Source organism: Montipora foliosa, chromosome 1 (genome assembly GCF_036669935.1).
Source record: "Montipora foliosa isolate CH-2021 chromosome 1, ASM3666993v2, whole genome shotgun sequence".
Classification (NCBI taxonomy): Eukaryota; Metazoa; Cnidaria; class Anthozoa; order Scleractinia; family Acroporidae; genus Montipora; species Montipora foliosa.
Genome location: NC_090869.1, coordinates 34,038,108 through 34,064,180, shown reverse-complemented (window position 1 = coordinate 34,064,180; position 26,073 = coordinate 34,038,108). Strand labels below are relative to the sequence as shown.

Genomic DNA, 26,073 nt, shown 5'->3' with positions numbered 1-26,073 from the left:
AGTTCAACAAAGTTGCTGATACCAAACCAATTACCTGGATAAAGATGTTTTACAGAGTCAATATAATTTAATTAACTTTCAGCATCAATAATGTTATTTGCCAGCTAAGGGTTGGCCCGTATTACAAAAAACTGTGACCAAGGTCACTCCCTCTCTCTCTCTCTCTTCCTCTCTGAATCACTTTTTTAATTGTTTACTTCCACTGTGCATGATAGCTAATGCAGTAAGCAATTTACAAATTGAACATTCCAATGAGAAATATTTTTACTTGAATTCTATTTCCACACCTATTGTCTGATAAAAAAATCTGTTTTGAAACACTTACTTCTGTATGTAAACAGATTTGGTGTCAAAAAATTGAAATTTAAGGTCATTACACAAGCTCATGCAACCAGGGCTAGGATTCTGCCCAGGTTGGCAGACAAGATAGAAAAATTCTGCCTGCTCCCAGAGCCAAACAGATTGCAGGATTCGCAGAATTCCGCTTGCTCGCACATTGAGAAAGTTACCTGTACATATCACCACACATTTGTACAATGTACAGTAAATCTGAGTCCCCAATACCCTTGCCTACTGTACTCTTCTTTTAGCACCACTTTGACTGTCAGTCTCTTGGTTAAATCATAATGTGTTTCAAATTGTCTCTTCAAGACCTTTTCTCACTTGGCCAAAACATAGATGCACATACTGATATGAGCACAAGATAAATTCACACTAGCAGCACATAATATTATTAATATCTAGCAGTGAAAAAAATGCTGTAATAATCATGATTGCTCTGCAAGATCATGTAACTTCTCCTTTCCGTTTCACACCCAAGTTTCTTTGCACTTAATTGCACCTGTTTTGGGTGTCAGAGTGGAAAGCACACAACACAACAAACCTCTCCATTTTCCTTTTGATCATCTCCCTCGGATTCTTCATCCTTTCATAAACAAGGCAAAGGGAACATTATCACTAATGTACATGTAACAAGGTAAGAAATTGTGTTGTTGTGAACATAAATGTAAATTTTGTCATCATTAAAATGTGATCATTTTGGAGACCCTGACAAAGCCTACAAACATCTCACAAAATATATCACTTAATATATCACACAAGTGACATTCTAGCAGATGGCGTAGTTACAATTATGAAAGAAACTAAACTATTTGGGAATCAAATGAGACTTGCACGCACACTGTATCACAAAACGTTTCCTAATGCTAAAAGAATGAAGATCAAAAAGAATGAATAGGGATTCAGAAGAGATCACTTTTTATGATTTAATAGACAATGTACGTGTACAAAAATGTGTAATGAACTGTAAGGCAAATTAAACAAAAAAGGGAAAACCCAAACAAACAAAATAGAGTAAAACGATATAGCAGTATAGGAAAGAAAAAGCAGACACCAATGAAAGAGAGTCTTGAAAACCAACAGGTTCACATGTACATGTACTGCATAAGAACATGACAGTTGTTCTTTGAGTTACATATTCCAAGTAAAAGGTTCATCACAGTTACACATCACAAATACATTAATTTACATGCAGATCATGCTCCATACATTGGCCAAACCTTACAAACACAGACCTTGAGGAAGATACCAATATTTGCTATCTTTTTCTTAGCTAGAGTGAGTAATGTGGCAGGCGAGTCCTGAAAAAAAAAAAAAAAAAAAGCTATTACGCATATTGTTTTAACACTTCTAATTTACTTTACACACGTTGTCCTGTAGAGTGTCATTCACCTCAATCTACACATGAAATATTGTGTGTACAAATCACACAACATACCTCATTAACAAGCACAGTATCCCCTACAAAAAGAGCATAGCTTTTGTTTTCACTTTCTTTGGCGTTCTCGTTAACCAGGCCAGAGAAACCAGCATTCACATTGAAAACCATCCCTAAAGACAACCAAAATTAATATACTGTACATGATGTAATGGTGTTTCATAACAAAAGTTGAGAAGCTTAGTGTTACCTATTAATTTTACTAACTGACAGTGAGGTCTTCATGGAAAATCTCAAACTGGGGAGTATCAAGTATTTATTCATGAGTCAATGAATCAACGAATCAATGCAGTTACCCTAACCCATATAATGAAAGCTAAAATTTCAGAGAGTGCTTAGGCCTAATCACTGAAACAAGGGCTTAGGCTTAATCAATAAATTATTGCTACGTGTATATTGACTGTGCATGAGTCTCATTGACTCATGACTCATTGACTCATAAATCATGGGACCTCCAAACTGGGGGTTTGTCACATTGACTTAACGACAGTGTGGTCAATACAGCAGAGCTGTATTGTTATGAACAATTAAGTAATCCTTTCACACAAACATGACAATTTTATTGTTACATGTGCACATACAAATTTGAAAGATTAGGCCACAACATGTATATAATTTATCTACTGTCACATGAAGTTCATGAAAAATCCTGGCATCCTAAGCTCTGCAAGAACTCCAACACTGTTGGAAGTTGTTGGTTCAGCAGATGTTGCAAGCTGTTGTTGTGGTGTGCAAACCGTGCAACAACATCCAACAATATAAGGACATGCAGTGTATTATGGGGAGGAATGACCCATAAGACTTTGTAAACTTACAATTTATGCATGGCTACCTCCATGGAGACCATAATGTAATGTGTGTGTATGGCCCCAACAAAATTAATGTTGGAAGAGCTGAGGAAGTGCACTGCAAATACTACGCTTCGGTGTTCACAGAACAACAGAAATGTTGGGAGTTGTTGGCTCAAAAGTTTGACCAGTTTCAAACTTTTTGCGACAACTCCAAACAGCACATGACAATATGCAAAAGGGTGTGCAAGTGGACGCAACATATACTGTAACACCCAACAATGTTGCGTCCATTTGCACAGGGCCTTATACTTATCAGTAAGTTACCCTGGGTATATGTTGTAGTTAAAAAAATGTAGACTACTCTGTTTTTTACTTTCCTTTTGTAGTGTTTGTGACATAAGTTTAACATAGACCCCAGTGTACTACAGGTAAGGAGCTCATGGAATGAGATTAAAATCTGTTGAGTTCATGTTTGGTTTGATCCGTTCTTTCAAAGGTTAAATCCGCTTATTACACCTTTGTCTACAACACATACAAAAGGCCGAAAGCCAGAAGGTTTCATTCTTTAGGGGAAACAAAACAAACGTGATTAGGGAAATTTACAATGCATAACCATTCATAAACCTTATTCAATTCGGCCATTTTTTATATAATATGATTAAGAACAGTTATAAACTACAATAATCTGACTATCCTCACCTTTCTTAGCTAGATGGGTGTTTTTTGAAGTTATTAAAAGGGAGCCTTCCCTAAATTCTATACCCATTCCAAACCTTGAAGGAAATATTAAAAAAATGCCGACTTTTAATAAAGATTTAAAAAAAAAATTCAACAACAACTACGTACAAGTAGATGTCTTGTTTCCACACAAACTTTTGCATACATGGCAAGTTATTACTGCATAAGTATACACTAATATACATGTATATCAATTGACAGAAATCAGCTAGAGTTACATGTACTAATGAACTGTTCCAGGTACATGTAGGTTGCTGCCAAACTTCTCAAAGACATGAAGAATCAGAAATAGCAACAAGTTTTCTTACATGATAGTGAGATCACGTTGCACAGAGCAAAGAGGAACCCGTCACAATTAAAGAAGCAAGCTTCTTTTTGTGCTCACTGTATCATTACCTTGCAAAGAGGCTTTTTTGGCATACGTGTAGCAACGGAGATACATGTAGTACCTAAAATTCACTGTGAACCTGTCACAAGACGAAGGGGTAGCCAGGTACATGTACAGTAGTACCCTTTTCCCTATAATAACGTCAACGACTGTACATACTAGTTTCAGTTGTACAAGTACTTTTCACATGACACACTTTATTTAAATACTTTTAACTTACCCTACATTTTTCACGAAATTGGCTTGGAAATCAGGTTTCTGTTTTGTAACATGATCAAGAGCAGCATTATATACATCACAAAGTTTCACTCCTAAAAATCAATAATTGATTTAAATTCTAATAAATTTAAATTCTAACATACACATGCAATCCTACAAACTCTCCATGTCTATGAAATGGTTATGCACTTGCAAATGCAACCATCACAGAAAAAGAATAATTTAGGTCAGCATATTGATTGGGCATACATATACACATATTTGAGAATACACGTAGGATGACAGAAAATAGTTTACACAAAGAGAAATATGAACAGTAAAAATTGGACTTGAATAGTAACAGTGTTTTAGAAATACAGTGTAACCTAGTGGTACCAGTAAGCAAAGGTTATATTGGAGTGTGTTTGATACCAATTCATGGTAAAACGTACATGTACAAGCGTGTGTCTCAATCCCAGGCACTCTCTCCTATGTCATTCACCCCTGCAAAACCTGCAGGGATGCCAAACATGTGTCTCAGGATCAGTCGGTCGGTCAGTTGGTTGTCTAAAAAAATCTCTTGATACCGGAATCTGCATGCATTAGTACTACGTTTTTCTACTCATTGAACGCAATTGATAGCAAACAGGTGCAGAGCATGTACATCCTGCCCAAAAATAAAAAGGCATCAAAACATTTCATTCAGGAAAAAAAGGGTGTTATTATAAATTGAACCCTATAAAAAAGGTTGTATAAAAGGTACAAGTGTAACCTTGTCAAAGGTTTAGCATGCTTCCTTACATGTATGCTGAATGGGGTTTAAAAGGAATCTTAACACAACTCTTACCATGTCTTAATTTGTCCAAGATAACATCCAGTGTTGCAAGAAGTAGATTGTAACTGTCTTGTTGTACCTGCAATAAAGTTACCACAACAGAATTACTCAGTAATATTAAAGTAAATAAATGTACACAGGTACATGTACATACAGGGCTGCTGCCTAAGAAAATTTTCTGGGAGCCCTTCGGCCTTCCAACATTAAAAGTTAGTAGCCCGTGTCACTTTTTCAAGAGCCCACTCTGACAATTAATTAATTCCAACTGGGATCAAAATTAATTTACAAGAGAGTGAGGATGAATCAAGTATGGCACCCATTCGGGATACTTGTTCAGAAATTTGGTGACCTGCGCTCACAAATAAGGTGCCCCAGGTGACCGGGTGACCATTAGGCAGCAGCCTTGGGTACACACAATAAACAAAGGCATTATTATCAAGACAAAGAATTTAATTACTGTACTTATCAACAACTTTACAACACAGCTTATTTTGCCTTAACAAATGTAATTCAAAGTACACATAACCATGTTGATGAGTGTGTCAAACTACAGTACATGACACTTCGTGGACAATGAAATAGAGACAGTAACTACCTAGCTACATGTATAAGTTTCATTATCTAGCTTGATATGGTAGTTACAATTGCTTAGCAATGACAACCACAGTACAAAGGAAGAAGGATTCCTAAGCTGGAAACAAAGCTACAGCCTCCACACATAACACCGCTCTCAACTGATACTCTTCCCACTCATGACCCACTGAACTTATTGCGGCGAGATGAGCCATTTATCTTGTTTCCAGTGTCCCACTGGCCTTGTTTTATTGTAAAGGCCAGTAGAGAGAACTTAATGCAATAAATGCCTAACAGTAGGCAGATATTCACAGGTACATGTACAAGTATTATTCAATATGAAAAAAAGATGCTTACTAGATATGAGACCGAGTTAAACACATACTGTCGCGCTTACATGTACAATACATGTTGCTCTTCCATAAAATGTAAAGATGTACATGTATGAGTTTAACATTCATGAAGACAACAACAAGGATGTCCATACAACACAAATCTTGGTTCATTCCACTATGAGAGCAATTCCACAATCCATACAAAATGTACGTGTACTGTACCTCTGTTGGCTCATACAGCATTGTCCTCACAATGTTTGAGCAGTAAAACTTGTATCGTACACCAAGGGAACATATTATTGTACCATAGTGAAGCTTCTCATCATTGCTGTAAGAAAATGAAAAGCATGGAAAGGATGATAACAACAAAATGTCAAATTCCTTTTCTTTTGAGAAATCTCAGACAAAGTAACTCTGTAAAACAATATATGCAAGACTTGTACATGAACATACTGTAATACAATTATAAAAACCAATTTAAGAAAACTCAAACTTTAGAGCAAATCAACTACGTTATACATACTGCAGTACACCTTTGCAAAAATAATGCTGGCAGAAATAGTGAAATACATTATTATTCCACACTATTATAGCATGTTGACAATATTTTCCTCAATACCATATTACAGCTTGAGCTCTAGCTCACCCAATAACGCAGTAACATAAGCACTGCACTGCCTTTATGCCATGTTTGGGAGGAGCATAAGTGAGCAATCAAGTGTACGTGTATGTACATTTGTACGCTTAATAGTGATTCAGAAGGGAAAAACAGTTTTTTTCAACACTGCAACATTAATACTATCACGTTAACACTTCGAAGACCTTTCCATTTAACTCAACATTTATTGAACATGACATTGTGTTTTCTGACTAAAACAAAGAGAGAATGATAGTGTTATCACCGGATAATAAATTGAATGTATGAAGATTAATGTTGGACATCAACATGGTAGCTGTTTCTTTGTGTAAAGAAACCAACATGGCCTTTGTGAGATCATGTAAAAATGAAGGATAATTATTTCAGCAATACCTGACAGCACTGAACTTTAGCGTAAACTTTCCACCGCTCTGCACAATGGGTGAATAGCACATCTCCACCTTAAAATAAAAAAAAGAACTTTCAAGTCAGTCTTTAATTACCAACATCGATCAGACCTACAATCTTGAGCATCATTTGACATGTACTCACAAAAATACATTGGTCCTTACCTTACCCCCACCCCCCCCCCCTCCCCAATACCAATGTTGATAATATGATGCAAAATAATGTGCCTCATAACTTACCTCATAATTTACCTCACAACTTACACCTGTACATTGTAGCCACTTCACTTTTGCAGACAAAATAATTAACAACAACAACAAATACATTTTTAAATAACATAAAATAAACTTAAAACAAAAAAACGGAGGTAATTTGTACTTGACTGGAATCCATCCCAGGTTGTAGAAATTTCTTGGAATCCAAGGCTGCTTCAATCCCATCAGCAATTTTTGAGTGTTTAACTCTCTAGGAGTAGATAAACTGTATTATGGTATATTCAATATTAACTTTTAAAAGTACTGGTAAACTGTTCAGAATCTTGTTGGTGTACATGTAAAGAGTGTCAACTTGATCAATACATACAAAATCTATGAATACATTTTGCATGCAATTTAGGTAACCAATCTTGGAAAAAAATCTATTAAAAATTAATACCTTTTCATCATCGACGATTTCCATTATCTGTTTTTTGAAGTATTTTACAAAAATCTCAGATGAGACTTGTGCAGCTTTCTATGGCAAATGACAACAGAATTATGTCAATTTCACAAAATTATCATTTCAAAAAGGATAAAATTACATTAATTTTGTCTTTTCCAAGCACTGAACTACCCTTGTAATGTCATTGTAACACAACTTAAGTTGACCTTTCTTCATGACATCATAAAAGGCAATTGAGCTGTCTCGCAAGTAAAATGTAGTTAATGGATCATGGCGCTATTAAGTTGCCAAGGTTACAATGTAGTAAGCACTAAGGCTTCACAGAGGCATTCTACAGCTGTAGCTTAAACTTTCCGGGTTTGTTCTCGCTCAAGCAGGTTATTATGACCACAACATTGGTGTTTTTTTTCAAAACACTATTCAAGGCTAAGCTTGCTCGTAGTACAGGTCTGCTGACTGGCTACACCAGCAGACATTTGCCTATAGCTACATGTACATGTATAAAAGCATACATTAAACTATTTTGAGGTAATTTTATGTTCTGTTGTTCAGCATCATTAGTACTCCATGAACATGTGTAATTTTTATTCTCTCCCTCCCTTCCCATGGAGTCCAGCTGCAGGTTGGGGCCTTGTTATAGCCACTGATTAGAAATAAAGTTGGGTCACTCCTGTGTGGTGTGGTAAATTTCCCAGGGGTTTCAATAAGTTTTTTGGTAAATGGCTGGTTTTGTGAAGTACATGTAAGCAGCTGTGGCAAGAAAGGGACTGTGAGATCCCTTTTCCCTAAGGAGTTCTGGCATGCTCAACCAGAAAATTTTGAAATCTACATGTACAGTAGGAGCTCAGAAATGGCATTTCAAGCAATCTAGGCAACCACATCACTCACAAATATTTCTTAACACATAGTAGTTGCACATAGCCAGGTTAGAGAACAATTTTTTTGCAATCTCGATCTCTTCTTGAAATATGACAAAATATCACCTCCAGCTGCACACTATCTTGTGTCTTTCATTTTTGATAAACAACACATGGAAAACTGGAGGGACGTAGTGAATGTGCAACATTTGGCACCAGTCTTTCTCCTCTACAGACTACTCATCCAACATGGCACACTACAAAGAATCATGTTGGCAAGAGGCTAAGGCGAACGGAACTACACGTAGGAATTTACAAAAATATCCAACGTCGAAAAAGAAGCAGAACATACAGCAAAAGGTTTCTTGATATTCTAGTTGTTTTACAGAATTAAAATAAATGGATCAAGCTGAAACGGTGAGAAAAAAAATCTTGTAACTTATAAAGGAAAGTAGGCAGCAAAAACTTAACGACTAGCTGGAGGAATTCGCCGGTTGCCAGCTTCTAATGAAAGCTCTGCTTTTCCCAAGCTTGTTGGCTCCATTGCCTTTTGAATATTGCCTGCAAACCAATACTTTTCCAATCCAGCACATGCTGATTTGCATTCAGCTCACAGTGCTGAGGAGATACATGTGAGGTTCCTTTGTCACAAAATCACTGGTAGTCGCACAGGCTATTACCTAACGTAAGGCAGTGCTCCCTCATTAATGCCAACTTGAGTCAATGTTAATGTTCTTGTCTATATAGTAGCTCACATGTTTAACATAAAACATAACACATTAACGTAAAATAAATACTGTAAAAATAGTCAACAAACAAATCATCTTTTTGTATTCTACATGTATTATAAAAAGGTTATTGAAGTACTGTCTTGTCACCTTTACATAATTACACATCACACAAAATTTTGCTTTCACTCTTTAGCTCACATTTTCTTTTCTGCAAAAATACAAAACAGCTGCTTTTGATGTTAATATTATTTTGGGTAGTAGCCAAAACACAGGGCCGGGGCCGGGCTGGGGTCGGGGTCAGGGTGTCTATTTTTTTTCTTCAAAATTTTTTCGTTTCAATTTTTGTAGTTATTCTCCCATACTGTTATTTTCTAATGTTCGGCATCTTTCCTTCATCTATGTTGGAAATTAGTCAAAAAATATAAGGAATGTACGGAAGCTTCGAAGGGGACATCCTTTGCTTTTTTCGAAAAGAATTTCCAACTGAAATATAATACGTTAAACCCTGTGATTCGCGCTTCGCGCGTTAAGTTATGTCGCTTAATTGTTTTAATGTATGCAACTATATTTGCAATTTTATTTACCACAGCAAGTTTGCATGAGTTGAAAGGTGACAACTAATTAGAAATTCAGAAATATATACATGTAAATCGAAACAAACTGCAAACGCGCAAATTAAAGACAATCAATAGAAGAAATCAAACCAAAAGATCGTGTAGATTAGAAGACACAAATTGTAATATATTCAAGAAATCAGTTGCATTCTTCTTTTAGCCTATCGCCGGCATTCCAAAAGATTAATCTACTTCTGTAATATTTTCCTTTCAGTCGACTAGTTCAACGACATATTGATCGAGCAGCTAGTACGAATAAAAATCTGAAAATCTACAGAATCCTCAGTGGCGTGATCTCACCTTAAAGTAGTGCCTCGTACATAGGTGCGAATCACCTACAGTGTAGAGACACTGAAGACTCGCTGAGCTCCACATTTTAAAACCACATTTTTATGTTTACTGCGAAAGAAACGTCTCTGCAATAAAATTAAAATGAAACAAAACATAGCCATAATTCCACTATGGTCGTCACGCACACATTCCCAGTTGCTTGTTTTCGCAAAATAATTTTTCCAAGTGTGGTTGTGCTTTTTCTCGTAAAATTGGATTCGATCCCTTGAAGTCTGAATAGAATTGGCTAGCAAGTTCCTGTGCGACTGACTTTACTACAAACCGTTTGTGGTAAATCAGACAACAACATTGACAACAACACGAACAAACAAGCAAAAAGAATGTTGCATGACTGCGTGACGATCATCGTGGAACTGTGGAACTGTTGTTTTTCTTTTAACGAAGTGAATATTACCATGGGACTCTGTCTGGCAGTTAGCGTGTATTCCATAAACTCCAATTTTAGCAATTTCGGAAATTCTCTTAATTTCGAACAACAAACTTCGATTGTCGGAAAGACAAAAAAGTAAAGTACGATTTTAAGAAAAACTAAAATGCCCATTAAGAGCTTTCATAGCTTCCGTAGGTTCCTCAATTTTTTTGACTAATTGCCACCATAAATGACAGTCATTCGAGAATGACGACAAAATGAAACAAAATTTAGGAAAAGAAGACACCCTGACCCCGACCCCGACACCGACCCCGACACCGGTCCCAGCCACGGCCCCAGCCCCGGCCCCGGCCCCAGCCGTGGCCCCGACCTCGGCCCCGACCTCGGCCCCGCATTTGGATACTACCATTATTGTGATACCTTGACATGGTTTAGTTCTTGATCTTCTCTTATTGACATGAGATAAGCTACAGGACTACTGACATCAACCTGTTAAGGAAGTGAACAATAATATTGTTTGGGGGTGTGACTGTAAGTTTTATTATTGATGTATGTACAGTAACGCTCAGAAATAAGTTAACCGCAAAACATGTATGTATTCATATGTGTAAGTGCGTATAACCATACGCGTATTCGCATTTACGCCTATTCATGTATAAAGATACACTTATAATATGCGTATACCGAAAAACGCATCTGCCTCATTAGCTACACTGTAGCTTATTCTTTGGCTATTGTTGGCGAGTAATTGTTTTAAAGAATCGCTTGACAGCACTAAAATAGTACTGTACATGAGAATGAACTACAAGATGAAGACACGCGTTTGTAAACAGTTGTCGTGTTTGGAATACGAACCCACGGTTCATCTTTCATCTTCTGTTGCGAGTCGTATGCAAATCTTGATAGGTTGTGAATGGTTCGGACACTGAATTCAGTTCCCCTCTAGTTTTGTCAATTGTTAAATACTGCAATCGATGCCCACTTTTAACAGTACAAATGCTGGTCACATTGCTCGAAAAAGTGAATGTGAATGAAAACACAGTAACTGAATTGAAAGCGCGTTATAGACTTGCCCATGCTTGCCAATAGACATGTTTACCATTTGTTGCGGTTGCTTCTTTTCATAAAAAAGTTTTTAATTCCACAAAAAGGTGCACCATTGATAAACATGCAATTCGCGAAGTAAAGTTCTACAGTACTCCAATTTGAATGGTGAATGGTACACGCATTTAAATGCGGAACTCAAGAAACATTTTCCTTTTCGTTCTGATTCATAAACATTGAATTGAGTTTGCTTGTTATCCACTAAATTCGTGAAGCAAAGCAACTTGCGCATTTGGAACATGATAGCTATTGCAAGATGTAAATTTTATCAGCTCGTGGTTTTTTCCAGATCCAAAAGGTCTTTGTTTTACACAGTAATACAACAGAAAGGAAATTTATGGCTCTGAATAACAAAGGCAAATCAGAAGTGTAAGGATATGCATTTATACGTGTTCACATGTGTACAATATATTTATATGCGTATAAACTGCGTATGTGCAGTTAACGAAAATCTGATTGGTACTGTAGATGTAATAAAAAAAGAAAAATGAACACCAGTCAAATAAACTGTTTCCAAACTTTACAACGGCCATTTACTGAAGTGAATAGATCAATGACAAACTCTCCTCTGACCTTCTCAAATGCCTCCTTATCGAATGCCTTTTTCCATTCATCAACAAACTGTCCCTGGAAATTATCTTTGACAAATATTCCCACAGTTTTTCCCTAGAAAAAACATAAAAATCCACAATACTAATTTTTATAAGGAACCATTTTAAAACCAAGAACAAAAACATCACTAATTCAACTACATGTACAGTATTCTCAACAATAAAACTATATATCACATAATTATTTAAAAAAAGATTGACCTGTTGTTCCAAAATTTAAGAAGCTGTTAACATACACATACTTTACATTGTAACGTAATTAAAGACATACACACTGTACCTACCGATTTACTGTTTTTTATTGACTTAACAAGTGTTTGGAAATTCTCCTTGTCTTGATCAGTCTGTAAAAAGGAAAAGGTGAGGATTAATGTACATGACTATAGTTAAATTTGCATGTTAAAATTTTATCCTGTTCAAAGGCTTTGGAAAATAAATTTGACAATACATGTAACTTCATATCACTGAGCAATTTGAAAGTGCGACATTTTTCGCTAATATACCTGCACACAAATGTATTTATTTTATTTTATTTTATTTTCACAAACAATCACGCCATGTAAACTACATGTAGGTGAAGAGCATAATGAACTTCTCTCAACCTTTCCCATAACCAAATCTAACGTTTCTAACCTTGTCTCGAAGATGAAGTTCAATTGACGGAGAAAGGGTGGCTTTCTTCTGCATGTCCTGTAGTGGCTTGAGAAAGTCTATTTTCTTCTTACTTGCTAAGAAGTGGGCTGACGATTCACAGAGTATCATCACAGTATCGGCCAACTCATAACCAAATAACCATTGCTAAAGTACAACCGTAAGAAAAGTAATACATACATTTTGGAGTAAAATTGTACAGATAAAAGGAATCAAAATAATTTCTACTTAATAATATTACTTTATCATTGCATTTATTTTAATCACATGTACCTTGAAAATTGTGTAAGTGTAAGTACATTTTTTTTCCCAAAATACCCTTAACATTACACAATGTACATATATGTCATGTGGTTCAATTTTTTTTTTGGTTTAAAAATTTTCAAAACAGTTTGATTTTTCTTTGTCCAATATTAATTATCATCATCTGAAACAAAGGAAAATTAAAATTGAAGGTTTAAAAGATGTAGGAGCAGTTGTGGCTCAGTTGGCTAGAGCGCGGCTTTCGCAGCAAGAAGTCCTTGTAGCTTGTAGCTATAGCTTTCAATTCCCGTAAAACAGAGCACTGACAGAGGGAGGGGGGTAAAGGGTGCACCGTCGGCTTCCATTGATACCAGCCTCGTAGAAGAAGGAACTACCGACGTTAAATAAAGTTACTTTACATTTTACCTTCGTTGAACCAGGAAAGAAATTGAGCCATGGCATACTGGTATGTACATGCAACAAGTATTGTTCTAATTTTCCTAATTAATTAACCATAAGTGAGAAGATCTACACATCATTTCTAAAACAATGGAAATGTTTGCATGACATTCTTTGTACATCTTCCGAAGAGTATAGCAGTATGTTAATGGGAGAGCTAAAAATTGAATATGAGGGTTCCTTCGAGGAATGGGACAATCAGGAAGATCACTTTTAGGGTAATATGTTAACCAGGAGAAATGGGATGAAATATAAGAAATAATGCTATGTGTAGTACTTTAGTTTAGCATTTTGATTACCCTGCAATGGGGGCAGGTATGACAGGTCATAGGTCACAGGTCATTGTTTTACCAATACAGAAACAACACTAACCATTTACCAATCGTAAAATTAGGACTTAAAACTGTTGTTTAGGTCTAGGACAGATTTAATGAATGTTTAGGATTCTCTCTGTATTGGTAAAACAACGATGTTCCTTGACCTTTGTTTTGCTGCTGCCATGGTGGTTTACACACTACAAACAAATGACAAAGGGAAATGTTGCATTAAAAAATTTCGAAAAGAACAGATATGGGTGTTGTTACACTATCAAAGCAAATAAAACTAGCAGAATGAGAGAGCACAAGAGTACAATTCTCAAAACATAACATTGTATGTTGCTCCCAGTATTGACTACAGTCCGCCTCACTGTCTCACTCTGGATATAAACCACATGACAAACTAGTCTGGATTACAGGTACTTCTACATGTAGGTTTGTTCTTTGGATATTATTTATGGACTTTTAAATTTTCATTTTTCAACAATTGCTGTTGTTGTAAAATGTGCATTTTGTGTAACATCATTCCTTCTGCAATGGAAGGAACAAGTAATTTAACTGGCAGGGCTAGGGACTAAAAAAAACCAACTAGCCCTGGACTACTAAAAAATCCGTTTTGGCTGGTCAAGATTATTTTGTACTAAACTAGCCATTCTGGCCAGTGAAAGTTCTGAGTAATGGAGAACCGACATGAAATAATCAAATGAAAGCAAATAATTCCAAACACTGTACTGTACGTGTATATCACAAAAGGAGATTAAATGAAAGCTACATGTAACAGAAAGTGAAATGGCTGTTAGAGATGAGATTAAATTACTAAAAAACGAAAGCATGCTCACTGTTTCGGTTACGTGACTGGCTGTTTCTGGTAATGATAACAGTAGGTACAATGTACATGTTAGCTATACATGTGTGATGTGATGTGGAATGCTTTTCATCATACACCTGTACCACATGCAGCAAAAACAGAAAGTGATCAAAAGGTCTGCTACTCAAGCATGTTAGCATGGTTCACTTCATTCCAAAGTAAAAGTTAGAAAGGAAGCTACATGTATATATTGTTCTACTGTACATGTATGTCACCTAGCTATATAAAGCATCCTTGGTTGCACAGAACGTTCACAACATTCAAATTCAGGTCATATGACCTATAATTGGACGCAAAGGAAAAAATCTTCCTTCAAAATGGGGAGTTGTGTACATGTACAAGTACTTAAAGAAATTTCACCTACTTTGTTTTGGTATCAATCTCCTACTCTTTGGATACTATTTTATGAATTAGCCTTGTAAGCAGGTCTATTACAATTACTTACCACATAATTTGATTAACTCATTAAGAATAGGTGTTTCTGAATTCTCTGCAAGGGGTCCTATATGGTGGCTCACCCAAGCCTTAACCCTCTGACACCCAAACCGGCCTAAACCGGCAAGACTTGTCAATGGGGAACCCCTGGGAGTCAATGGGTTAATCACTCACCCTCAGGGCATCAAGTGACAAAATAATGACACTCAGAAAATAGGGAAATAGGAAAGACAGTGGCCAAAAAAATAGGAAAAACATAGGAATTCTCATCCCAAAATAGGAACAAAATAGGAAACTTTCCCTGAATTCTATCCTCTTAACAAAGCCAACAGCAGCTCTGTTCCACAACCCCCTTGCCTTATTTAATATCTAACAGGCAAGATGGCATGCATCCCTCATAGAAACAAGTGTTAAAACTTTTACTAAGGAAAACTTGTCCTTCACCTGCCAAATTAAATCACATACAGTACTTTACATGGATAAGCAGGGCTCCAAAAAACTCCCGTCCAGTAGTCTGGGACATGTAGATTTCCCCTTCGGGCAAGTAACTTTCTCCCCTTAATTGCCCCAAGGGGAAGAGCCCAGGCAAGCCCTTCGCCGATTATATTTTTGTTAATGATTTTGAGAAGAAAGGGTAAATTTTAGGCACAAGGGTAATCAAGTGTTTAGATGAAGCTTGATGAAAATTACAATTTACAGCATTGTTTTGTTGATTTCGTGACCCGCGCTCACGGCTCAAAAGTGGTTGCGTAGCACGTGATTAAAATCTCCCCCGATCAAATTTCTTTCTTTCCTTGTCATCCTGTGACCAGTAACAGGTCACAGGATGACATGTCATTGAGAATTATTGAACAAAAACATTAGGGTGCTATATAAAGGCGTATGAAAACAGTCAGGTAAAAAAGCTCATTGAGATTGTATTGGGAAAGCAGATAATCGTGATAGAGGATCTGACAATGTAGGGTACACACTACTTCAATGTGATTATAACAGTGTTCATCCATGTTAATTATTACAAACCGTACAGCTTCATAAAAACGGAATGAAGAAGTTAACATGAAAACACTGACAAAGTCTGGGCACGAATTTCAGAAGGTTATCATTCACACAGGCTATAAATTCTCTGCATTTTTTTTGACAGAAAGCTTTCTTTTTGTTTCTAAAGAATTTACCAATTTTATCGAGAATTTTATCTCAAACATTTCAAAATGTTCCTCTGCACTAAGAAAGACCTTAAAAATAGGAAAAGATAAGAATTTCTTGAAAAAATAGGAGAAAAATAATAGGAAGCAGGCCAAAAAATAGGAAAAAATAGGAACTTGACCCCCTGTGGCATTGTGTTGTGTACACTTGCTTTAAGTGTTTTTAATAATTATTTTCAAACCAGCGTGTTTTATATTGAATGAACTAGCTCAAGACTGAACTAACACACATTCTTATTGGCCACTGTTGTCAATTTCGACATTGTCAAGTAGAGCACTTTGTTTTTCGTTTTGTGGCCACTGAGTTGCGAATATTTTAGTTTAATTTTCAAAGGAAATATGTTTAAAAATGTCTGTAAAGAACACAATTAAACAATCAAATTGACAATTTTTTTTTTATAATTCATGGCTGTATCTTGCAAATAAAAATTCTACAAGTGAAACAACTTTCATGTGTCATGCAAAAGAGTTTGATTCCCTATGACTTGTTTCACACTGAAAACACTTTGGTGATTTAATTTTGTAAATGGGATTGATTTCATCCAACCTAATTATTGCATATTCCTGTTAAAATTTTGACCATTAAAAAATTACAGCATTACTTTCAATATTATGGCAAAACACACACAAGGGTTGTGTTACTGTTAACTTAGAGTAGTTGGATCATGTATCTTATAGGGTGATCGAAATATCGACCTACACTGTATGTATTAGTCAATATACGGACACTCCACTGACTTGTCGGCTGACTATATTGACCGAGAGTAGACCGCTAACTACATGTAGTCTATCGATAGAGACCCATGACTGTCAATCATTGAAATCCACTGATACATCACCAACATTTAACCGTCATATTATGGACGCTTGATTGTCTCCCATTCGTTAGTCAACTGATATATCAGCGGGAACTCGAACCACATGTCCATATCGACTGATGTATCAGCTGAGACGTCAGTCTTTATTCTATCAACACTTGTCAGACATCCGACCAATGTGTTGATGGACTGTACAATAAGAGCCGACCACTGGTCCAGCAAGACCATTGACCATCAATCGATCCACCCAACATTACAATGTACTAACATTTCACCATCATATTTCAGATGCTAAATCGACTATCTGTCAGGTATATATCTGTAATCTGTCAGTCGATGTTCTTTGACTAATGTTCATTGATTAATGTTGAAGATTCTTTATTGGCTGACTCTTGCTCAACTATCGACTGATACAGGACCGACATTTGGCTGAAGTGCCACCAGCACTTGACCAAATTATAAGCTACCGATATGATCATGGTTGATACATCGGACAACATCAATGGAAGCTCAATAGTTGGTCGATATGTCAGTTATACTGAACGGTACATCGGCCAATATGTTGATGGAGGTACCCTGTAAGATACATGATCTGATTTGTCGAGCTACAATACTTCAAAATAAAAAATTACAACCACTATTGGGTTCCAAAAATGGCACTCTGATACAAATCTGCAAACTACGTATTATATTGACTTTTTCGTTGGCACGTAGCGATAATCCTAATTCAAAACGTCAAAGTAAGTGAGCAACAAAGAACCCCTTCAAAGGAAGTTAAAGTACTACTTCATGTACAATGTAATATAAAGAGCTCGGGCCATGTGACTTTTAACGAGACATTTTACCTGGATAGCAGTTGATTTACTATATAGGACATCCTCATCTTGTCCAACGGCAATAACAACCGCATCGACAGTGGGAAAATTCGTACCATTTTCTTCCGTATCCTCCTCTTTCTGAAATCGATTGACAAGGCATTCGATTAATTCGATTCATCGTCGACTCGAGAGAAATTTTAAGTTCAAGAGGAGGCTATCGAGATAACTCCGACTGAGGAACACTGTAAAATTTTTACCTTCCAAGCGTCATAAATCCTTTTGATTCGTCGAAAAAAGGCGTCTTTGTCGAGGGTGATTTTTGAGGCCGCCATGCTAAATCTCTGGCGTAAACATTTACATCGATGAAATGTCCAAATACAAGGAAAGACTTAAAATGGCGGGAACAGAATCCTAATCCATGACGTCGCCAACCTATTGGCCAATAAAAGGTACGTTTAGATTTACATTTGATGGGATTTACCGCTGGCTCGAAGGTCGCTGGAGGTTTCCGGTGGATAGGACGGTGCCTTCGTACTATTAACTTCAAAGGTATTTTTGCCCCGATTTATGATTATGGAGGAAATTTAGATCTTAGCAAGTGCTATTGAAATCCAAAAAGAAGATTAGGGGTGACCACGCATTTGTCAAAGATAATTCATGAACAATATTTGTAAAAAGCTCTAAAATACATTTAGTAATGTATGGCGTTCTTTCTCAAATTGAAGCTTAATATATTTATCTCTAAAGAATGCATGGTTACGCCCAATTTTCTTTTTGGATACCAAGAGTACTTACAAAGATCTGCTCTCTCTGTATAGTTTTAAACCGCACAAAAATATCCCTGCTTTAGTAAGCATCATCGATAGGAAACCCAAGCAATCTCGACCCCAGGGCTGTTCTCTTGACTGAGGGAGACTGGGGACCCCTGAAGCAAAGTGTTTTCTCATTGGTTTTCGTGAAGAACAATAAAAAGAGTCTCGGATTGGTGCATTCATGTTAGCACGAGGAGTGAGCATGCGCCATAAGATTCAAATAGCCAGTTTTTGGCTATAGGAACCCTACAGTGCATGTTCTCGTACATAGAGTTTCCCAGAGCCTTGGGTCGATCCGAGGCTCTGGTGACGAGAATGGAAACCCGAGTATCTGGAGAGGCACAGAACATATGCGCAATAACAATAGTAGGCACCGTCCTTAAATCATGTCTGGGGTTTATTAACTTGCTGTGGCTCATACATGCAGGATTCATTTGACATAAATGCCTTCAATTGGGCCTTGTTCAGTTCTCACAATAATAGTGATAATGAATATGCAAACACTTTATCTAGTTAGCTATACTGAAGACACACCCTGGAAGAAGGTTTTAAGGAATACCTTTGAGAGAAATACTAGGCACGGATCAAGGAGTAGAAGGTGCCTGAATGAAAGGAGAAGCCCCTGCATGGTAATGATTCTTGCTGTAGATGGCTAGTTTTGCCCATGAAAAATCTTAGAATTGGATTAAGAGCGGTTTCCCTGGTTTGCTCAAAAAGAAAACCGAAGGGCTAATAGTTGCTGCTCAGGAACATGCCCACTGCACAAATATGACAGACCAGCAGGGTGTGGATGAGCAATGTGGGGTTTTTGCCAACAACGTTTGGAAACTTTGATGTACAATGTGAGTGGGTGCCCAAAGTGGCCCAGACCCGATACACTGGGAGCTGTGCATGAGGTGTGGTTTTAAGTGCCCTGAAAAGTAGTATCAGTATATGAACCATGAACCACATTGCTGAGTGGAGAATGCATGATGATTACCGGTATGTCTTGGATCTTGCAATTCACACTGACAGAACTGGGACCAGCACAATCAACCTTACATATTCAAATCAACAAAAGTAACCATTTGTGGACCCTGATTGACAATGCTGTTTCATGCTATTTCCATGTGGTTGAGGCAAACCACAGAGAAGGTGAACAAATACAATTTGAGTTGCATTGTAGCTTTTGAGATAAGGCAGATACATCAGACAAGTGACTACCCATACCATGCCAATAGTATTGGGGGGGGGGGGCTCTGGAGACCCCTAACAACGGCTTCAAGGGGTCTTTCAGCAACTTGGAAATACCACATACCGGTATATCTGCAAGCACTCAGATGATAGTAATTTTAGGCACAGCTGGCATCCTTAGGCAAACATTGAGCCTGTAAGCCCCAATTAATGGCTGAGGTTTGTTGTATTAAAGGCACCCAGCAAATTAAACTTACTGCTGATGGTGAGGTAAACAGTAATAATAACGATAACAATGATAATGAAAATGCTAATGATGATGATACTGGTGATGATAAGACTCATTCAATTAAGTGAAAGTAGGCGTCATGCACATCGTCAAAACATTTTTCACAAAGAATAATCTGTCTCAGGATTGCACTCACCTGGGCTATCAAATTACATCAAGCTTGGTTTGTACTTATAATAATGATGATAATAATAATAATAATAATAATAATAATAATAATAATAATTTAATAATAATAATAATAATAGTAATAATAATAGCAATAGTAGTGATGATGATAATGATGAAAAAATAATGATAATTATAATGAACGATTACGTGCTTGTAAGGGAGGGGGGGGGGGGAGGGGTGCAGGAATCTTAGCATAATAAGCCAATTCAGACGTTTATATTATTGTTAAATGACTATTTACAGGCTGCTCTTTTTCAGTTTATTAGCCAAGGCTCCTATCAAATTTCTCACTACTGACATCACAGCAGAAGCACACACAAATGTTTAGGCCAACTCAGTTGGTAAGAGCACTGCCCTTGCATCACAGAGGTTATGGGGTCAAATCCCATTAACGTCACTTGCATTTTTCAGTTGTCTACAAAGAGACGATTGCTTTTAAAAATTGTCTATATAGTGCCATCATTTCTCCAATTCACCTCTAAACTGCACTTCACAAACATTTGTCAACCAAAGACAAACTTTCCTCGCTTTCTGCCGTTGTTCAGAAAACTGCCTTGGTAACCGTGCATCGCAGGAAGCTGTAGGAATTTACAGTTACAATGCAATACATACTTAATTGACCACACCCCAAATGGGCTTTTCAGGGTCAATGAAACACAATCAACAAAACGAGAGAACACAACAGCGGCAGGTAAATCAGTTGGCTATTTACGAGTACGGCTGAGAAGTGGAACCAGGGACTATCAGGAACAAATTCAAGGACATCTGCATCTACATGTTCCAGCACTCGGCAAAGTCCCTTTTTGACTTGTAGCTGTTTCTGCTTAGGTGGCCTTATAGACCACAAGCCTTTTTAGAGACATCATCGCCAAGCCGGCCACTTCTGCTGGAGAGAACAGGACAGCCACAACACCGGGGACTTTATCCCCTACTCCTCTCGAATAGTGCATGGGTTCTTTAACGTCCCACAGGGAACATATGAACATATAAGATATTTGTGAGACGGGGCGTACGGTTTATAGTCCTTATATCCGAGAAGACTTGAAAGTCTAACCATTTGCAGATGAAATTACAAAGGCAGCACTTTCTCCTCAGTTGCTTTAAGATCCTGAGTGTTGATCCGGCCGGGGTTTGAACCCGCGACCTCCCGCATGACAGCCCGATGCTCAACCAACTGAGCCACCGGTGCGCGGTCAGAACGAGTCCTGAACCGGGTTTATGGTATTTCGATGTTTCATTCCGGCACCGCGTTCGAGATAGCTTATGAACTCGCAACGTGCAGACCCGCTCTCAGATGGCTTGGATTTATTCAAGCTTCTTTCGCAACATCGATGATCATTTTTCATTACATGTACAACCATAGTTCAAATTTATGTCTTTCATGTTTTCACTAGAAAAATGTTGATCAACCTTACCACCGTTTCTCCCCGGTGGGGACATTTGGGCGTATCAACGAGGTAGGGTCAAATTACGGTGCAAAAACGCTTTTTGAACCACTCTTTTCGTTCCTTTGTAAATTCAAGAAAATTGACCACGAAACCGAGCAATGAGTAAAATCAATGAGTAAAATCTCTAACTGTTTGAGGGGGGGGGGGGGGGGGTTGGATTACTTGGGTCAATTTTCGCCTACCCCTTTTAGGTCTATTTTATGGCCAATTGTAGACCCCATCTTAGTCACTTTTGGGTAAATGTAATTTTAGCGACCCCAACTTAGTCACTTTCTGTTTATGCATATACCTTACATAAAGCCTTTTAATTGTAATTTCAAGACGGAATGTAATGCGACTAGGCAGTGGTTTCATTTTTGGCCTGTGAAGGTGGAACTAAGCTATCGAAGCCAAACACCAGTTGATAACTTCGCTTTGCTTGGCGTTGTTATTATTATTTTTCTTTCTCGATCGTCTTTAATGTACACAATAGCTAACTCTGTATCTTATATTTATGGGAAAAAGACGCGAAAAAGCACTGGCACTTAATTCCAACATCTAAATCTTCCCGTTTGATGGTTTGGCAAGAGTGAATTATTCACTCTTGGGTTTGATTATTTTTACGACAAGGATAAGGGTTAGTACGTGGACTTTCCTTTGCTATTAAGATTGACATTATTTAATGGTAATAGCAATAATATCAGGCTTCCTTGTGATGAACCCGGCCAAAAACGACGAACGATTATCACAAAAACGTGTTATTTTTCTTGAATAGTTGTTTGGAAGAAGCAAAGCCACACTACGTACTCCAACACTGTCTGAAAGAGAGTTTTCTTTGAAGTACGTACAGATGACAGTTTTCAACTTTCCGTGATAACGCAGGCTTATGTACTCCCGGACATTTTTTTTCAATTTGGAAACCTGTATTAATTAGTTTGGTCAAATTTAATATGTAAAAGCAAGGCACTGTATATGTCTTTTCACTAACGATTTGGCCTAGTTTTTTAAACAGGATTATTGCTAATGCATGGTTCACATTGGCAAGTGCTAGACTTTTGCATATTAATCGCAAAATGTTGCATTTGCACAAACATATTGCTTTTTTTTTGCACAACCCCCCGCAGAGATGTATTAAAGTTTCATAGCTTTCATTTACTTAGCCAATGAAGAGAAACTTGAAATTCTCAAAGTGATCGCGAATGCAAATAAATATCTGTCAAATTATCATCACAACCAGCGCTTTTCGAACTATGTGCACCATAGTTGTTTGCGTAATGCTTAGAAAAACTAGACGCTCCATAAAGCGTACACTGGGTTGCCTGTGGTACGTGTTACACAAAAAAGGAATGCACTGAATTGGGTGGTATTGAACTGCAGCGTTTCAGTTAATTTTTTTTAAGTGGGGGATCATTAAGACCATTTGAGGGTCACCCACATGTCGCGCCAGCAGAGGCCCTTTGACTCACACGTTCAAACGTTTAACTATTTTGTAATGCCCTGTCCCATTTTGAGGTCTTTTAGTTTTTTAAGCTTTGGTAATAAATTCAGTTTAAAGATAACAAAACACGGTCTTGAGTAAAATTCACTCGTTTCTTCTTTACATAAATAGTCTGCAAAAAGTTAACTGCAGATTGCTCTAACGAACGGTTTCCAGCATGTCTTGCAGTTGCACTAAGCAAACGTATATTGCAAACACTAAGAAAGGACTGAAGGTGTTGTTTCCGCTTCTTATTTCCTCTTATTGTTAGTCTAATCTGATCCCAGCAGAAAAAGCCAAGCCAAAAGACAGATGAAGAAAAAAAATAACATATTTTTTATACATAACTCTGAATCGAATTCTCATCGAAAGATTGTCATTTCCCCTCTAACAACTAACGACATCGCAAAAATTCGTAAGCCACAAACGCACACAGTTTGCCCTCCGATTGCACAGAAAGGACGAGGACAACCGTACGTAGAGGTAAGTGAAGTTTATTTGTACATTTACAGCTTACTTTAGCATTTATAAGCTCAAAGTATATTTTCCCATACAAAGTCTGTAAATCGTACACCGCGCTTGGGCTGCCTGTGCGGGAAAGAATGTTTAATCGTTCGTCGTTTTCAGAGTAAAACAACGTACTTTTTAGCCAAGAAATAGACTTGCGAATTATCGCAAATCGCAATGCTGATAAGCACGAAAGCAGAAGAAATGGTTAAATAATTATGAAGTTTGTTACTATCTGAATGTTTTTGGGTTAGAGTACAGAGTAAAGGGATATATTGTCACGCAAATGATGTAATTTTATGACACTCAAAATTCGCAAAAAGCATGACTTTCATGTAAACAATCTTCGCACTAGGTAGTCGTAGCAATAAATTGGATTAACCAGGAAGTTAAAGAAATATTGTTGGCTTCCCAAATAAATTTCATTTTACACTACAATGACAAAATCATTTGTCAGAGAGAAAAAATCTCTGTCTCCCCGCGTATCACATTTCAACGCACGTATGCAACTTTGTTAACTCATTTTCAAATGTTACCAAAAATATTACTTCTCGTCAAGCGTTGCATCTTTTGTGTTCAAATAACCGCTAAAAATAAAGATTTTTTAACGATCTATCCGTAGATATTTTTTCATAATTTAATATTCTCTGTCAAAATTTGCACGACAATCAAAACACAAAAATAGCAACGCACGCAACAAATTTAGTAGGATTTACCTCTTCGTCGAATTCTCATGCTTAACACAGGAATTTTTAGTTATTGTGAAAAATCTTTCTCAATTCGTTAGCAATCATCCTTTCAAATTTCAGAGAAATCGACCAGTTCGCGAATATTTTGCGAGTTTTTTTCAATGGGATGTCAAAAGGCCAAGTGGATGTTATGCATAATCGGGCGATTAATATAAGTTGCGCGTGTGACCCGTCATAAATATTTTTTCACAAAATGTTCCCGAATCGTTAACAATCACCACAGGAGACAAGAACATCATTCTAAAAGCTTATTCTACGCAAAAAGTAGGTTCTGGAGGTAATTTTGAGAGTGGAAATCAATACACGAGGCATGGTATCTTCAATTAAATTAACACAACAGAAAGACGCTAACCTCATTTTGACACGAAAAGGCTTTACCATTGCCATAAAAACTATCCAGTTAAGCTCGCATATTGTAAAACATGATGAATTCATAAGGGCCACGTTTTCCAGCGAAAACGTTTATGAAAAAAGCAACATATTTGCTATTAGAGGCAAAAACCCTTTCCTATTTCATTACGTGCGTGAAGAGTAGAATTAAACTCAATCGTGTCAAATTGTATCAAAATATCAACAAAATAAATTTCAGGCTCAAACCGTTTCCATGAAGAACCTTTCCTTGAATAATAAAGCACAAAATAGACGACAAGCTTTCTTTCAAATAATTCTTCGCTGTCACATTTCCAATTGATTTTTTACCTGAAGACTGTGCAGTGTTGAGTACCAATAAAATTATACAAACTATACTCAACACTGCACAGTCTTCAGGTAAAAAATCAATTGGAAATGTGACAGCGAAGAATTATTTGAAAGAAAGCTTGTCATCTATTTTGTGCTTTATTATTCAAGGAAAAGGTTCTTCATGGAAAGTCATAATTCTATTTATACGTGTTAACAAAAGTACAATAAAATGAATGGAGAGTCTTTGTAGTATCATTAATTTTCTAGCTGCCAGTCCACACCAATATAAATGAACACACTGTCCAAACTGTAATTTTCTAAGTTGGCCTCTTTTACTTAAATGTCTTTGGGTCACAAAACTTTGGTTGCAAATCACTCAAAAAAGGTTCACATGTTTAACACAAGCGCAACGTTGTGTCAGTGCAGTGTCAGTGTACATTCTAAGTGCCTTGCGCCGATTCCACCTATTTCTTACGTTGTTAATTGCGTATGCACATGCATTATAATAATTCACATATGCATTTCCCTGCGTTTGCAATGTCGCACATTCGGCCGGTGAAATCCAACGTTGTCATATCGCAGTGCGACGCTAACACTGCAAAGCAATACTTAAAAAATTTAAAGAAATCGGTGAACCTTGACAGACAATTTCTTTTTAAAAAATTCATATTTTGAGTTATTTGACGCACAGATTACCATTCCACCTTTCTTACCTTTCCAGTTTGGTTGTAAACAGCGATCAATAACAGAGATATAGATACTTCCCGCTGGGGCGTCAATTAAGGCTTCCGAAAGGAACCATTTTTTTGTGTGTGTAAATGTTGCAACGGCTTTTAGCGGTGAGTCAGATAGAAAAAATGGCTCCTTGTCCAACGACAGCTTACGATACGTTTGGTAGTTCTCGGCCTTATCAAATCGCAGGATTGAACATGCAAACTATACAGCTCATGGTTACAAACAGTTTGAACGCGACATCCTCTGGAAGAATAGACGTGGAC

General features: G+C 37.1%; 1 protein-coding gene across 2 annotated transcripts in view; it reads right to left on the bottom strand.

Moving 5' to 3' along the window:
* Positions 1–18,656, bottom strand: part of LOC137997270 (FACT complex subunit SPT16-like) — a 47,503-nt gene extending 28,847 nt beyond the window's left edge. Inside the window, exons 1-17 of one of the 2 annotated variants that reach the window (XM_068843172.1) lie at positions 18,585–18,656; positions 18,047–18,221; positions 17,817–17,927; positions 12,612–12,776; positions 12,263–12,322; positions 11,941–12,033; positions 10,684–10,752; positions 7,335–7,412; positions 7,059–7,145; positions 6,666–6,733; positions 5,858–5,963; positions 4,740–4,806; positions 3,915–4,005; positions 3,268–3,341; positions 1,778–1,890; positions 1,575–1,640; positions 884–925 (exon numbers count right to left, since the gene is read on the bottom strand). In XM_068843172.1, coding sequence (XP_068699273.1) covers positions 884–925; positions 1,575–1,640; positions 1,778–1,890; positions 3,268–3,341; positions 3,915–4,005; positions 4,740–4,806; positions 5,858–5,963; positions 6,666–6,733; positions 7,059–7,145; positions 7,335–7,412; positions 10,684–10,752; positions 11,941–12,033; positions 12,263–12,322; positions 12,612–12,776; positions 17,817–17,927; positions 18,047–18,121 — 1,365 coding nt within the window. In that variant the 5' untranslated portion in view covers positions 18,122–18,221; positions 18,585–18,656. Of the gene's footprint in view, positions 1–883; positions 926–1,574; positions 1,641–1,777; positions 1,891–3,267; positions 3,342–3,914; positions 4,006–4,739; positions 4,807–5,857; positions 5,964–6,665; positions 6,734–7,058; positions 7,146–7,334; positions 7,413–10,683; positions 10,753–11,940; positions 12,034–12,262; positions 12,323–12,611; positions 12,777–17,816; positions 17,928–18,046; positions 18,222–18,584 lie in introns of those variants that run through there. The other variant, XM_068843164.1, reaches the window with a different exon arrangement.
* Positions 18,657–26,073: the final 7,417 nt, after the last annotated feature.